General features: G+C 40.2%; 1 protein-coding gene across 1 annotated transcript in view; it reads right to left on the reverse strand.

Annotated features, from left to right (window-relative positions):
- Positions 1-17,194, reverse strand: part of HECW2 (HECT, C2 and WW domain containing E3 ubiquitin protein ligase 2) — a 143,413-nt gene that overhangs the window by 88,563 nt on the left and 37,656 nt on the right. The window contains exon 2 of the mRNA XM_054277876.1: positions 9,884-10,224. Coding sequence (XP_054133851.1) covers positions 9,884-10,175 — 292 coding nt within the window. The 5' untranslated portion in view covers positions 10,176-10,224. The remainder of the gene's footprint in view (positions 1-9,883; positions 10,225-17,194) is intronic.

Consider the following 17,194-nt stretch of genomic DNA (forward strand, 5'->3'; position numbering starts at 1 on the left):
CAAAACAGAAGACAGTTTTCCTTTGGAAATTTAAATGGAATTTTATGACAAAGTCTTGATTTACTACATTTAACTGTAGAGCAGTCCTAAGCAAAAGGACATTATCTAAAAAATAGCATCTTATAACCTATTCTTCATCACATGATATGCAGTATATAGATGGAGAAGAAGGAGGAAAATAAGGTTGGAAGATCACTCATGATTTTTGCAATCTACTTCAGCTGAAGACAATCTAGAATTTCCAAGATAAATTAACTTCTGAGTAATGCAGTGATGGCATAAACAGACTTTTCAAGTAATAACCAGTAGAACTGCTAATTTGTCATAAGCACCATCCTGTAACATTCAGAGTAATAGGAATGATTTTTTTTTCCCTATATATTGCCAGATCATTTTTCTCACATTTAGGCTTTAGTAGTTTTGTAGTGAGATGGATAATTCACAATTAAGATTTACCTCTTCAACAAAAAGGATGCCAATATAGTTATTTCTCATCTCAAATATTTAAGCTGATGTCATGAAGATGAGAGAAATTAAGCCAAACACTGCTTATGATAAGTACTAAACAGCTCTGCAGATTAAACTGGATGAGACCCAAGCCAGAAGAAACATAAAGGTCATTTTGCAGTTCTTCAGAAGCAGTATCATTTTAACCAGTGCCAAAGAGCATCATCGGAAGTCAAGAACAGAGATAATGATTTTCCTTATTTAACTTTTTAGTATAAAATATCTGAAATAAAAAGTGCTCTCTTGCGTGGTGTTAACATGCAACAGCAAAAAGGAACAAAAAACTGTAGACTAATGAAGGCAAGGAAGTTTTATTAAGTTGTGTATTATCTTGAAAGCACCTACATATAATATTTCCATTATTCCTTCTCCATTTCCAGGAGAGAATTTTTAAAAAGCATTAAGTCCCCGGGACTCATCAGGCAACAAACAGAGCCTAGAATTGAATGCAACTAGAAACAAAGGCTCACCAACTCAGCTACTCCCAGCAACACATGTAAACCCACACAGAAGTAACTAATTGCAAGCAGTGCAATTAGACTCACACTCATTTAACAGCAGCCAACAAATGACATCCCATCACAGCCTCTCTGCTGGGGTCACTGCTGCACCTTGCAGCTGAGCAGGTCCAGTGGCAAGTTACTGCCAGGAGTGTCCCTCCCACTGCTGGTCCCACGCTCCTGTCACAGTAACCCCTGCTGCTGTCCCCCAGCCCCTCCGCGATGCTGAACTGGCCCAGAGCTGTTTGCATTCTTGGGAGGGTAAATGCTCTGCCAGCTTGGTGCTGCTGAGCCAGCAACCAGCAGCACCAAGCACAGTCACCTACCTGGATCTGAAACACAGGGACTTGCGTGCTGGAGCAGGAGAGGAGCACACTCAGCTCAACCTGCTGTAATTAGGACTGCTTTCCAAACCCCAAACCTTTCCTCATCTGATCAACCCAGAGCTCTTCAAAGCTCTTGGGGCAGTGGCACTGGTGTCAGCTGGGATGGCTGGGATTTCACTTCTGAACACATAGGAGAGGTACATTTGGCTTGAGGTTTTCAAAGGAACTGTACAATGCACTTTTCACCCTGTTGCTCAAATTTACAAGTTTAAGTATACATCAGAAAAACGTTGTTGCCGGCACATTAAGTACCACCTCATCGATAACTCCTAAAAAATCTTACTCATTGTTGACTTTAGTAGATTGCTGCATCCTTATTCAGTATCTGGGAAGCAAGTGCCTTTCTGGAAGTTTACTAAAATTAAGAGATGCATCTATGTTGAAAAATTTGTCGAACTAAATTTTCCCCCACCCTGCAGGCTTCCATCTGCTGAACTATGTCATGCATGAAACTCTAGATACAAATTAAACTACAGTGAACATAGAAATATTTTTTTTCTTTTTTAATGAGGTCATTACTGGATATTTATCTCGGTGACAACCAAATGTGCCTAGTACTGCACTATAATGTTTTTCTACACATATTTAATTGTGTAAAGTCAAACTCATTTAGGCTTAACTAGCTTCATATACAAGAAAGTGCTCCCACATTTTATGGCAAAGATAAAACATTGATTAAGGTCCTGATTTTGCAAGGCATGGAATGCATTCAGTTCTTAGTCCTCTTCACAAATGACAACTTATTAGGTCCAAGCTTTCAGTTTCCCCCTCTTGAAAATTATCCTCAAGTGTGACTTAAGTCATATGAACTACATTTTTGACCATCAGATGAAGTTTAAATTCTCAAGGAAGCATGCATTTAATGGAGCATGAGAGCTCACATCATGTCTGAATAGATATATTTTTCCTCTTTGCCTTATTACAGTATATACAGAATGACGACCATACTTATATGGAAATTGTAGGTTCATTTTTTGCAATACCACACATTGGAATATAAAGGATTCATTTCTTCCCAAGGTTAGGGTAGGAGTGACAAGGGCAATGAACCTACTGATTTTTATGAACTTTCTAGGGCTACTGACACATTAGTGATCAGTGACTTGAAACACGACGGAAGACTAAACAGTTTGACACTAACTCTGAATGACTGCCACACAAAGGAGGCAGATCTCTTGAAACAAAGCTCAGAAGCACAGGGTTTGCCTGCCTGAAAATCAGCTGCCCATTACAGTGAGGGCAATGGAGTCCTGGCTGCTGCTGGGCACAGAGACAGGGAACGCTGCCAGTGCAGCAATGCCCAGGTCCTGCTGTGCCCTCAGGGTGAGCGCCAGCCAAGCACAGCCAGTGGAACTGCACAGTTCCAGCATCTTCACCCCAAACCAGAACCTCCCTCAAGCCAAATGGCAAATCCTGCAAGGGCTGGGCACCACTCTGGCCCACCTGAAAATTTTTTCATACCAGACAAGTTTCAGATCTGGCCATTCTCTGTGTCTTTTCTGTCCTTCAAACAGCATAAATTGATGAGATTTGCTAGGAAAGGAGGCCTATCAAAATCAGTACTGGCACCTTCCTTAACCTCCTCCAGTTATAATTTAAGAACCTGTGTATCCAATGTCAGACTATATTAAAAATTATATTAAATGTATCTGCCAATAAAGTTTTAGCTTCAGAGTCCTAGTATGTTTGTGTCTCATCTTTTCATGTCCCAATGGCTTCACTTACACCAGTCACATCCTTAACATATCCTATTTAACACTCAGCTTGTAACATATCTCAATTCATATTCTTACAGTCATTGATAAATCTGTGCAGACACAGGAGCCAAGAACTTCATAAAAAATGTACAGGAGGAATTCTAACACTATGCATAATGCAAAACTAAACCATAGTCTATTTCTCACATTAAAAAAATCAATAGATGCATTTATGCAATTCCTTTTTCAATCCCATTATCACTGACTTGGAATAACTGTTTTTCCAAATTACTTTGAAAATACTGTACAGCACACTGATTTCATGATGGAAAACAGCACTGGAAATGTCTTTTAAAAAATTAAATCCAACCTCCTTCAAGCAAATTAAAATACAAGCTGACACAAGGCACTTTTACGGTAAAAGAGAATATTACAAATCCAGAGGTCTACATTATTTTTCATTATCCAGTGTTTGTATTTGCCATATTCCCATCTGCTAGAACAGTCACTTCAAAAAGGCAGGGTTGTGAGAACACCACTTTCTATCCAAGGGATTATAAATGTTGTCATGCCAAAACCTCTTGCAGTGGAAAGATACTGACAACACAGCTGAAAATGTCCTCCCTGCAGCTACGTTTGTCTAGTTTTCAGGTCAGGGCTATCCGAAAAACTGAAAAAACCCCACAATTAACTGAAAAGTTTGGATGTTCTGGTAAGACTTTTTCTGTCACAGCTTGAATTTTTATATCATTCTACAGGATCCTAGATTTTGAGGGTTTTAGCAGGGAATTAATTATTTTCTTCTTCTTACAACAAAAAAAAAAAGGTATATATTTTAATGTAATTGGTATCTTTTCAGGCATCTGCTGCATGCAATGAAAAATACATAGAGGAAGCATTTTCTACCCATGTAATCTAATTTTCTGCAGGAAAGAAATGGTATTATGCTGGGTATTATAAATGGGTATTATGCTCATAAACTGATTTTTGAACAAAATTCACCAGCTCACAACTGAAGAGGAGAAATTACATGTTGGTGAAAAAAGAGCTTTGTATGTGGGTCAGGACCTAGGAAAAACTGAAAGAATAAAATTGGAATGCAGTACCTGGAGGGAAAGCTTCTGAAGACCCCTGGTTTATTATACAGGCTTTTTTAGACCACTAAAGCCTCACCCCATTTTAGGATACAGTTGTTACATTGGACTGCCTCCACTTTTCATTATCCCACTCAAGAGGTAGCCTTACCCTAAATATTAAGCCACCAGCAAATGAAATTATCAAGGCAGCTTTTTTTGGCATTATGGCTGATGACAAAGAGCACAGTGCCAGTGTCCTGGAAGTCAAAGCCAGAGATTCTCATGGAGCCAGCTGGGGAAAGACTCTTCCACACAGAAACTGAAGCCAGTGGTTTACAGACCTTAGCGGCAGCCAGAATGAGGAGTAACCACAAATTAATAGGTTTATGCCTAGCAACTAATCAACAGACATGAACAGTACTGTTCACATTTTAAAGTACAGAAAAGGAAAGAACAGAACAGGAACGGGAAGGGAAAAAATCAAGTGAATAATCAGAATTTTCTGGAAGATAATGAAGATTTTACTTTGTATGTTTTCTATAATGCAAACCAAATAAATCTTCTAGGAATAAAGTATTTTAACATTTTATAATCTCTCTGTCTAATGTGAGCCTCTATTTTAAGCATACTAAAGGCAGTTTATGCAAAAGCTTTTTCTTTTTAATCCTGTCTGACCTGAAAAGGAGAGACTCCAAACTCCATTACCCTAGGAAGCTTAGTATAAACCCAGAGCCTATCTAAATTGCCCTATATAACTTCACATCGGGGCGGGTTTGTTTCTTTTTATTTTTGTTTGGTTTTATAATTCTATTTTGGATCCATGAAGTAGGTACAACAAAAAATTAAGCAGCTTCTGTAAGGCAGCTAATGGAAACAAATACAATGACCTTTGACAGCCAGCATTTGGAATGTGCTAAGGATCTCTAGAATGAGGGCATGCAGCTCATAAATAGGGCTCTGTAAATTAGGACAAAAATAGGCCAACCTGTGCAATTTGGCCATGGGAGATAATTTATTTTAACCAGAAATAGGGTTTGCTCCTCTCTGCTGACTTTTTATTCCTTATTTTGTACTTCCTGTTTTCTTTAAATATGAGACTTCATGACAACCCATAACACTTATCAAGATGCAACTTCCCTCACCATTCCATGAGCAGTGCAAAATCCACCTGCTCATCTCTTTGAGCAACCCTCACTTTGCAAGGAATTCCTAGAAGCCTGTTGCTGCAATAACACACTAGCAAGAAAACTGGGATCTCATAGTTCCTTCAAACTGAATATCCATTTATCTTCTTTGATTCCAACTGGGGCCAATATTGGGCACAGCTTGACTCACCACAGGATTACAGAGCTTGACCACTTTTGTCATTGCAAGATACAGATTCCTCATAAATAGAGGAAATAAAAAACAACCTCCAACATATTAAATATTGCTTGTAACAACAGTATTTTTTAAAAAACTAAAGCAAAATCCAGGTTGCTACAGAACAAGAAAACCTTATGGGTCTAAGAGGATGTGTATTAAATTCTGTAGTCTTCTACAACTTCAAAAGATGGTGGTTTTCAGTCTAAATCCGAATTAAAAATCAAGAATTTTTGAGAAGAGAAATTATTTCTTCCTTCCTTTTTAGGACAGAAAGACTGAAATTTACCTCAACTTCTCAGAGTAAGCACAGGCCCAGTATCTCTACTAAAAAACCCCCTCTTCAAATTTCATCATGCTCGTCACTCTCAAGTGACAATCCTCACTAGCAGTCCTGAAGAAAAAATGACAAGTCCATTCTAGGCAGAGCTGAAAGCTGAATCCAAAATGACAAACCTGCATTTCAGATGTGACAATTTCATGTTTCACACAGCACTGCCCGATTTACCGGGGAGCAAACAGCATTTCTGCCTCGCCCGCAGCCTCGGTGGGACCCTGTGTGCTTTCACAGCTGTGCTAGCTGCACTCCCACACAGCTCCTCTGCAGATAGAAAGCTGTTCAACAAAACTTGATGGACAAGATTGTTCCAGAAGTGCTACTGACACTTTTCAAAGTTCAGCTGGTACAAATCCAGAAATAGCCAGGAAAAAGGATGTTTGCCTTCATAGAATACACCATGTCCCTCACATACACTTTTCTTCTGGAAATCCTTAGGAATACACGGGGAAAGAAAAAGAACATGCATACAAAGCTGTTCCTCAGCAAGAAAACTGGGCATGTTTTCACATGCACATTGATGAAACTGAGGAAGATTAAAATATGGTACAAGTGAACAAACTCACATATATATCTAAAAACTTTCTTTAAAACGCTGTCTATAAAAACTGAGCATTAATTTAGCTATGTAGAATTTTTCAGTTAGGTTCAATTCCTTGCATTTAAACATGAAAGACTCAAAGTTTCTGTACAGGAGTATCCCATGAATCAAAGTCTCATAAAACACAGTCTTTTCTACAAAGTATTTGTTCATTTATGACTTCCTTCCTTTTTTAAAAATAAAATAACCAGAAGTCCCCCGAAAAATATTCACATGCACATTTAAAAAAAAAAAAAATCATTCCTTCAGAATGATTCTGTGTTTTTCCCCTTGGGCTTTTCTCATTTTAAAAAGGCAACATTTATTTTCATAACTATTTAGCAGGCAGAACACTTCACTGAAAGTTGTACTGTATTGGGAAAAGCTCCATCTACTATTCCCTAGTGAAAGCCAATCAATCACCTGCAAAGCACTAACAGCAGAGGCAGTGACTCTGATTGCTGACAGTCTTGTTACCAACTGCACCAATCCATGCTGGTGAATGTGTGCAGTGGGTTCTGCTCAGACTCTTATAAAGAAACTCCTATTAAGAACTTTGGTGGGATTCTTCATGAGCCACTGCAGTTCTAACTGAGCAGTGAAACCACACTCAGAAGCACAGAACTGCCTGCTCATTTTAGAAAACTAATGAGAACATGCTAATTGAGAAAATTAATGAATGAAGAGGCAAGACAGCTTCCAGTGTTCCATTTTCAATTCCTTTTATACTGGCTGTAACTCTGCAAAATTTAACTTGAGCTGAAAATGTACCTGGATTGCTTCAGACCTTTGCCAAACCTCTCTGTGCAAATGCCAGAGCTCAGAATAATGCCCATTTTAGAATATTCATCTTCTCTTCACAGAATTAACAACCACTTTTTCCTCTCAAAACACTGATCCAGATTGCATGACAGTTAATTGTACAAGCAATACTAAAAAAAATAAGCCACAGGACTGTGCTTTTGGGTTTTAAAATAAGAGCACAATATTTGCCTTTTTCTGCTCCTAGCTCCTCAAAAAATAGTGCTTTACTAGAAGACATGGGGGAAAACAGGAGGTACAGCAGCAAGCTGGCAGAGCCCCAGTGCTGCCTGGTGTTAGTGCCACACACAATTCCCAGTGCCTTCAGGAGCCTGTGCCCAAGGGAAGACTTAAATGAAATAATTTTCATTTTAAACAAAGACCAGGATGGAGAACCTCAAGCAATTACAATAAATGTTAATAACATGTTTGAGAACAGAGCTTTTATTCTTAAAAATATTCACCAACTAGCATGCCTCTCCTGAGAAAATAAGAAGTGTCCTCAACCTACAAAGGAATAAGTGGAAACTGGAGGTGCTTCACAGCTATTATCATAAAGGATGGAAAATCCTGGATTATACCTGTAGAATTTAACTTACCTTAACTGCAGCTATAAAAGTTATGCAAATTAAAAGGTTTTTTTAACACTTGAAAGAGTTGATAAAAAAATTTACATCAAAGATAGACAGGCATGCCTATCAGACTGAGTATGTCCTTACCTCTGTTGTTAAAAAATGTGCAATTTCATCATTCAGAATGGTGAAACCGCCATCAAAACTCACACCATCCATGGATTTCAAGTGGCAATGGAGACAAAGGTTCTGGACCTTCCACCATTTAACAAGGCCACATTCACATACTCATGGTTGTATAATGGGGGGCTTAGGCCCAAGAAGGCATAAATTTGGGTGTTCCTTACAGGTTTCTTATCCTGTGCTAACTTCATATTTTTTTTGTACTTTAGAAACTGAACAGGCTGAATGTAGAAATATTTTTAATCATGAAAGTAAGATGAAAATCACTTTCAGCATAGAGTAAGAGCCAATAGTAATTTTACAGAGTTGCTTCATTTTAGCTTATTGAATATCAATCCTGAAGTGCTGTGAACCATAAAAAAACAACAAGAAAGACTGTCATACCTTCATGCAGATGAAGCTCTCAATGTATTTAAATTAGAATGTTTCAGCTCATTTAGCAGTCTGTGCATTTCACAGCACAGATCACACTTCAGCTGCTAATGCTGTTGGGAAGATCCACTCCTGTTTATTATGGAGACACTTTATTTACATGGCTTAAAAGTTAGTGCATATCCACAGTTTGTTCCAGGAGAGATTGCAGTTTATGCAGCAACTCCAATCCAACTTTTATAACCAGGTATGCACTGGAACAGCACCAGTTAATAATGCCCACTTTGTGGAACTACAATAATGTTGGGAAAAAATATCAGACTAAAAAAAATGATAACTAGAAACAGCATCTACACAGAATGTAACATTAAGCGATGCAGAGATGGAACATCTTGGGAAAAGGTGGCACAGCAAGTATTTCTCAAAAATCCTGCTGAGGCCAGTTTCATTGCACTACACTTAGTCCCAGCCAGATATAACTTCAGTGGTCAGAACTGTCTCCATCAGTTTCTGCTGTAGCTGCTTCTGGCAGTTTGAATTGACCATTCTCTCTACATGAGTCATTAGGTCCAGAGAAGCAGCACAGTCTTGGAATGAATGAACCCATCAGTCCCACTTAGTGAGCACTGGTTAAGTTCAGTGCATGTGAAGGTATTCCTGAGAAGTGATTCCATATGCTGCTCCAGGTACTGGCTGTGCTCCCTCCCTAGCAGGGACATAAAGGCTGTCCTTTGGCCAGTTCCAAACCACACATGCAGCAGGCAGGTTTGCATCCTTAATTAAACACAGCACAGAGGAAAATCACAACCCAAATGGATTACTGGTGCTCTCAGTACCAACTGACCTACTGATCCACCCCTTTGGGGTCACATTATTTGCTAATGCACACACAACCCCCAGGCCTTTGCATGGCAGCCTAGAGCTCATTCCAGCTCCTCCTATGAAATAGCCTGAACAACACAAAGAAACCCACACAGAAGAATCTCTGGAGAGGATTTCCTTCCACAAGAATTCCTCATACACAGAAATTTTCACTCCTTCAGAACTGATGCTATTTTAGTTCTACAAAATCAAAGATTTATACAAATGATAATGTTGCTTTTCACAAACAGTAAGAGGTTATTTGTCCAAGATAATGTATAAGCATTGGACTGTAAGCACATCAAGTTACATGATGAATATGATACCTCAAATTTTCCAGTCTGTAAGCCAGCCACCAGCCAAGGTGGAAACAGGAAACTGTATGTGTATTTAGTGTTTAGGAATAACACATTTCATCTTCTAGCAGGTCATTGTGGAATCAGATCTACATTAATCAGAATCACGTTTTTACATAGCTCACTGCATGGAGAATAGCAGAGAGGAACTCAAGGCAACTTTCTGCAGTTGTACCTCAACTTTATCTGTAGATTAATTCTGTTACATGCCAGAACACATATTAGAAAAGAAAATATGAAGTGCCAAAATAGCAAGAAACACACAGAAATATGACAGCACAATTCTGACTTACCTATGTGATAAAGTCCTATCCAGTCAGTTGGATCTACTTCTTCCTTAATATCCCAGAAAATGATGAGGTTCTGAGACTGTCCCAAGGTGTACTCGTACATGCTGGCTGTCAAACTGGACCTGCTATCCGAGGTCACTAAGTCAGTGTCACTGTTGGCCCTCTGCAAGTTCATGTTCTCAGGCATGGTGCCCTGAGAGGCCAAGCTCTGCAGGTTCTCGGGGCTCAGGGTGTAGCGGAGCTGCGGGTTCCGGCGGCGCACGAAGAGCAGGTGCTCCCGGGCTGAGCTGGCCATCTCCTCCCCACGTCTGTCAACTCACGTAAAAAAGTTGTTGTTCAGAGATCTAGCACAACGAAGGAAAAAAGACAGTTTTAGGTGAAACAGGAGGAGACTCAGTCAGTTATTAAATGGAGACGTATTAGTGCAAAAATGTTCCCACAGAAGCCTGAAACAGACCAAGTACAATCTTTTTCTTCATTGCTCTACCACTGCAAAGAACTTTGTTCTGCAAATAACAGTACCTATTTACCTGTACATTAAAAAAACCCCATGATTCACTTACAACAAAATTCAGAGTTAGCCATACACCATGAAATAACATTTATAAACCGGAAAATAGCAGAAAGCAAATTGCCCAAGACAATCTATGAAGAAGAGCAGCCTCAGTAACAAAGCTAATGTAAGTGTGGACTTGAGAGTGAAGTAGCCTTAAGAGCAAAGATATAATGAACTTGCCCTGTACCATAAAAATCCCAGCAGTACATGATGGTTATGGTAGTTTCAACAATACTCTCAATCACTGTGTGATCAGCATGAGTTAAGTGTGGAAGATTGGACGTAAGGTTGGACATATTTCAGCAGAAACATCGTATCCCATATTTATGCTACTATAAAATCATCTTGTAAGGATTTCATCTAATAAGGTACAAAGTATAGCTTCGGAGGTCCTCTATACCACACAAAAACATGTCAGACCATTTACTGAGGTACTTTAGATTAAAGATACATATCAAAGTAGTCCATTCATCTGTGCAGTCAATTTTTTTTTTGTCCTTCTCCATCCATTACAGAACAGAGGCCTTAGAACTTCAAGGCAATTTCTTCAGCAAAGGAGCTGTCATTGACTGCTTTCCTCCAGCCCTGAGCAAACACTTCCCTGAAGTGTCTTCCCTGAAAGGGCCGTGACAATATCATCACACAATACGTTCAGAATCAGAACTTGTGTTTCATTATCCTTTACTGTCTATATTACTACATCTAAATTACTGTCATTTGAAAAGAAGCCCTCACATTACTCACAACTTGCAATAAATCATAACTCATCTTCAGTTTTCTTTTCAATAATATTTCAGTGTATGAACTCTTCAAGAATTCAATTTTTTTTTGCTGTTTTTCAGCTTTTCTTAAATGGGAGATGTTTTGAAACACTAAGAACAGAGGGGAAAAATAAAGTTCAACTTATCCAGTTGTGTGCAGTATATCATACACTGTATATGATTCAGCATCAAATAATGCAGAGAAGGAAGGAAACAGAAACTCAGTTCAATAATTCTACATATACAGAAGTGACATAGAGACAACCACATTTACTTCCCAAAGTACATGACACAGTCTTTCCTGACATGAAGAATATTTTGGCTGCATACACATCTTATTTCTGGTGCTGGATGTCAGCAGGGCTCACTATCTCCTCTCTTGCCATGTTCCTGTACGCTCTGCCCCTGACATAAGGGTCAGAGAAAAAAGGGAAACTTTGGTTAAAAAGGCCATTTTAAATGAGAATCAGGCAAGTTAGTATCTCATTTCTCTAGGCAAAGTTTTATTCACTAGATCTGAAAATCCAGAGTGCTTTGAGACCAGAAAGGTTGGTAAGAAACAGCCACCACCTTCCTTACAAGCCAGTGAAACATACAGGGACCAGCCTGTGATGTGACAGCACACACTACATTTAAGTGTTAAATGTGTTTAAGTCACACTGAGAGTTCTATCCCAGAGTCAGGAGGTCCCAATTGGCTCCTGAGGCTGTCCACCACAGCAAGCAGCCCATGCTCCTGCCTGGGAACCACGGCCCTAAGCACCAGATCAGGCAGCATTAACTAACAGAGAGCTATTAAGTTTGTCTTCTGTCCCACAGCCACAGATTTGATGTCTTTGAACTACTGTATGCAGTGGTTTTATGGCAATAAAATCACTGCAAAATAAGGGTTGTGAAGGGAGACTACAGGTTGGAGACAAAGTTTTAATAGGAAGGATGAAGAAATTTCCTTCAGCTGCAGCGTCTTACACTGTACCTAGGGCAGAACTGGCATTTGTTGAAACATATTGAAAATTTATATGTGGCAGATGGACAAACTCATCTATGGTTAAGGACACGTGAGAATTAACTTGTACTAGCCAGGATTATGCCACAGTTTGAGAGATGAAAATAGCCTGAGAAAAACATTAACTCCTTTGCAACAGTCCATTTTCCTAAGTCCCAATGGCTATCACTCTGGTGAAACACATTAGTTTCTGAAAGTAAAGTAAACCACAAATATAAACGCTGGCTAACTCATTTGATCTCATTCATAATTCCAAGTGTGATCCAAACAAACCACATAAAGCCACTGAAATCAATTTGCAACCAAGTTAAAACTCACATGTAAGTGAGCTGCTATTGCAGGTTAAAAAAATTAAACCCCCCAACAATTCAGGACTCATAAGTTTTTACAGCATCTTCTAAATCATTAAAAGCAGTTGTAAAGGGGCCCTCAAAGGAGTCCTCATGCCTCATGTCAGATAATATTCTGCTATGTAGCATGTCACAGTGACATTAATTAAGAATCTTTTTAAAGAGAGAAATATAACACTCATATGTAAAAGGGGAAAAGATGATTGCCATAAAACCTAACCCATAAGAAGTGACAGAAAAGCAAAAAGAGCCACTACCTCAATTATTTCCAACTGAGAAAAGAGATTAAAACCTTACACAGTGCCTTGCTGCCTACAAAAGAAATTAGTTCATTGGGTTAACAATTCCTGATGTCTGTCACTAATAACTAATAGAACATTAACGCATACATCCTACCGTAGACTGAAAATAAGAATTATCCTCCCACCTTCAGTTCCTGCTAAGCACCACTGACACAGCATTTGCACCCAGACTATATTGAAAAGACAATGCCCAGGATTAACTGTGTGCACCTGCCCTGCCATGAAGGTTCAGCTCACCAGGCTGAATACAATCAGAGCAGTGATGTCAGTGAGTATCACACCAAGCTGGTCAGGCTTTTTTTCATGAAGGCAAAAGGCAAACTGAAATGTTCAACCTGAATTAAAAGCATAGGAAAATACAGGCATTCAGGAAACCAGCAGATACTAACTTCAGCAAACTGTTTCAGTAGAAAAGTGAAACCTGTATCAAAGCTGCTTATTCGTATCACAGCATTTTCTTCAGTACTTGACAAGAAGCTTAGAGAGAACTAGAACTGATTTCCTCTTAATCTCTAAGTGGCCCAAGTTCAGGATTATTTCTATCTAAATATACTCCCCAATTACTAATCATAGAGGGACTTGAACTGGGAAATAGTTCCACTTAATGCCCAACATACAGATAGGAAAAATCCTCTTGCCCAACCTTCTTCACTAAAGGAGATTGAAAAGAAATGTCAGCCCATTTCACACACTCAAATACTCAACAGTTTAAAAAAATCCATGAATGGAAGTCCAAGAGTTCCAGCACAGGAATAAAATTAAAAAAAAAAAAAAAAAATCCTACCCCACCATGCAAAACAAGCCTGGGTTCACATGCTGCCCTGTTTATCTTACTCCTAGCAGTGATTCATTTCTTGTTTATGCAGCGCTCTTTGATGTGGCTGACGGGTGCTGCTCCCAGCCGCTTCCCACAGCACTTAGAGTAAAGCAGCTCCGCAGGGCTGGCCCCGAGCAGGGCTAACCCCGGCCCCGAGCAGGGCTAACCCCGGCCCCGAGCAGGGCCGACCCCGGCCCCGAGCAGGGCCGACCCCGGCCCCGGGCAGGGCTGACCCCGGCCCCGAGCAGGGCTAACCCCGGCCCCGAGCAGGGCCGACCCCGGCCCCGAGCAGGGCTGACCCCGGCCCCGAGCAGGGCTGACCCCGGCCCCGAGCAGGGCTGCCCCGGTGCCGGCGGTCCCGGCCGGCGCCCCGCGCGGGGCTCAGGGCGCCGCCGGGGCCGCGCTCATTAACTCGCCGCTGTGCCCTTGGGTCCCGGCGCCGCTGGCGGCAGAGCCTCCCTGCCCTGGGCTCCGCTGCTGTGTGACACACGGGCAGCAGACACTGTCCTGCCCGACTGACACCCAAATGTCCCCCGCTCACGGGATCACTGAATCACTTAGGCTGAAAAAGACCTTTACCAGCATCCAGCCCAACCATTAACCTAACACAGGATCACCACTGTCAACGTCTGACAGCTCCTTTGCTGAAGAAATTGTTCCTAATTTTCAATGTAAACCTCCCCAGGGGCAGCTTGAGGCCGTTTCCTCTGGTCTTTTTGCCTGTTACCTGGAGAACAGACTGACGCCCAACTTCCAATTGTGGAGAGCCATAAGGTTCCCCCCAAGCCTCTTTTACTCCAAGCTAAACACCCCCAGCTCCCTCAGTCTCTCCTCAGGACCTTCAGCAGCTCCCTTGCTCTCCTTTGGACACATTCAGATCATGCTTGGTGTGTATCTCTCAAATGCCTCTCCCATGCTGAGATAACCAATCCCCATAATTATACAGGCCGAAGAACACATTAAGAATACAAAGAACAGAAAACATGCTGGTTTTCCAATTACACACTGTGTGACACTGCTTTGTTCAGTACAAAGATTTATAAATGCTACAATATAAGGTTCAAACTGACCATCTGTCTGAGCTAAAAGTGGCTGAGGAAATGCTTCTTGAATAAATTTAGAATTTGGAGATCATTCTCTGCACAGAACTCAAAAATAGCACATTTTCTGGGATAAGGTAGAACTCCAGTCCCTATAGTGGCTTCAAAGCTGCTAGGAACTCTGGCAAAAGCAGAATAGTCAGAATTCACTGTCGGCTGCAAAACCTGCCTGTGCAGCTGGGTGATGGTTACCCATGACTCACTCGTATGCTCCACCACTCTGCACTCACCCTGCTTCAGCACTGAAGAGCTTTTCTCTCCTCCAGAGCTGCTGTGCACCTCTGCCAGCAGGACAGATGGGCCTTCCCAGTGAAACTCAGCAGCTACTTACTCAGCATGATCATCGGGAGCTGATTTGGCCTGAGACAAAGGGATTAACTGGATAGCTCTTTAACTCAATAGCTTCCTTTCAGGCCTGTATTCTGCTATTTCAGATAGTAGATTTGGTCTATGAAAAATAAAAAATAAAATAAAAATACAACCAAATAATAAATTCAGATAAAGCTGGCATAAAGCATCCTTTTCTCTGCTGACAAAAATGAGAGAAAATCTTCATCCTTCTGCCCAGATGTCATTTTCTTGTTATTCCTGCTGGAATATTTCCAAGAATTTCTACTCATCAAGTTTTCTGCATTCCACATAATGGAATTTCTCTCAGAAGGTATTTGACTGATTAGCAGGATTTTTCTCCATTAGCTAACATTCTGTCAGATCCAAGTTAAGCTAACACATTTGGATGCTTCCTATTCTATCACCAAGATAAAGATGAATATAAAAGCTGTCACAGTATTCAAGAGCCAAGAAAAATCAGTTCTTTAGGATCTCTATTTTTCTCCACTGATTAACAAAGAGAGGGTAATAAAGCTTTTTCACTTACATGACCATGACTATATCCTAAATCCTAGAGATTATTTAGTTCATTAATTAATAAGCTTGTATCATATAGTAGAAATTTAATTTTATTCCAGATCATGAAATTCAGTATTTCAAAAATACAACTGCCATCATATGACATAACTGCACGGTTCTGAGCATCAACAGCAGGCAGAAAGTAATGAGATCCATCAGCAAAAATACAGTCCTAACTGTTCAATATTGCTACCTGGAATGCCTGAGTGCTCAATAGGTCTGCATGTTTTAAATAATTATTTATGCAGGTAGATGATACAAACAAACCCAGGGCAAAAAGCGATCACTGAAAACCTAGAGAGTTTGTGATCTGATAAAAATCAAAAGAGAGATGTCATCAACTGGAAAAATCAAATCATTACACTTCTGACACCATTTTTCCTTTTAATTACAAGGAGACTCAGCATATATCAGAAATATTAAAAGGGAAAGAAGAAGTCTCTGTTTTTTCCCCTCAGTTTCTTCTATTTTACACATTTGACAGTAAATTTGTATTCACTGTTTTTCCCTGAACAGCCAGTTCTGGATATTACTTTTATATGGGGAGCTCTTGAAAGATATTAAAAATTATTGGAAGCTACTATCACAGCTGACACAGGACTTACATACAGCTGAAATACCAAATGTTCTTTAATACCTCTCTTTTTTAATGGAATAAAATTAAAAGTTGCTTTAATTCAGCTTTAAATTAATTATATAGTAACTGTCTTGAAATATAAATTGTTCTTTCCAGAAGCACAGAGACAAGTAAAATTCAGGAAAAATATTTTTCTGCTGATCTGCTTACTTCCTCCTTCAACAAAGCCCCCCAGACTTTCATAATAGGACAATTACTGGATACTCTTAGAAGCAGCTTAGCCTGAAGCAATGATGATGAAAGAACTTAATAAATTTCCCAGTTCCAGAAACAAACCTATATGTGCATGATCTTTCAACCAGATTTCCTTTTTAAGCAAGAAAATTGCCAAGAAGGTCAACTTAAGCATCCTGAAAGACACAGCTCTTTGTAGACCTTCTCCCAAGAGAGATGTTTTGACTTTTCCATTCAAAGGATCCCCACAGGAGTGCCAGACTGAATGACGTGCCTGACACTGCTGGCTGTGCCAGGGAGCTGGCCTCCTTAGGGGAAGAGGCAGAGCTCCTCCAAAAAATCGTTCAGAGGACCAAAACCACTCTCTCTTGATCTGTGGAGGAAACTGCAGTTACTCCAGACTGAGCAAAAGGGGACAGAATTTTGTTGGGATGTCCTTTTGCCTTGTTGCCCTGCTCTGAGCCATGGGGGGAGTAAACTGTGCTGAGAAAACTCTGCCTTCAGTCTGCTAATTCATCCTCTGAACTCACTGCTGGGAAATCACATCTAGAAGCTTCTGGAAACTGGACTCATGTCTTAAAGTAAAGCTAAAAATTACTGCACTGTAATTTGACAAGGATGTTGCTGTTCAGGAGAGAGAGGAAAAAAGGAAAGAACGTGTGCATGCATCTCCAGTCTTCTTTGGACTCAAACCTGGTGACTC

Source organism: Melozone crissalis, unplaced genomic scaffold (genome assembly GCF_028551555.1).
Source record: "Melozone crissalis strain CALT ecotype California unplaced genomic scaffold, PUWL_Pcris_2 ptg000023l_1, whole genome shotgun sequence".
In the NCBI taxonomy this organism is placed as follows: domain Eukaryota; kingdom Metazoa; phylum Chordata; class Aves; order Passeriformes; family Passerellidae; genus Melozone; species Melozone crissalis.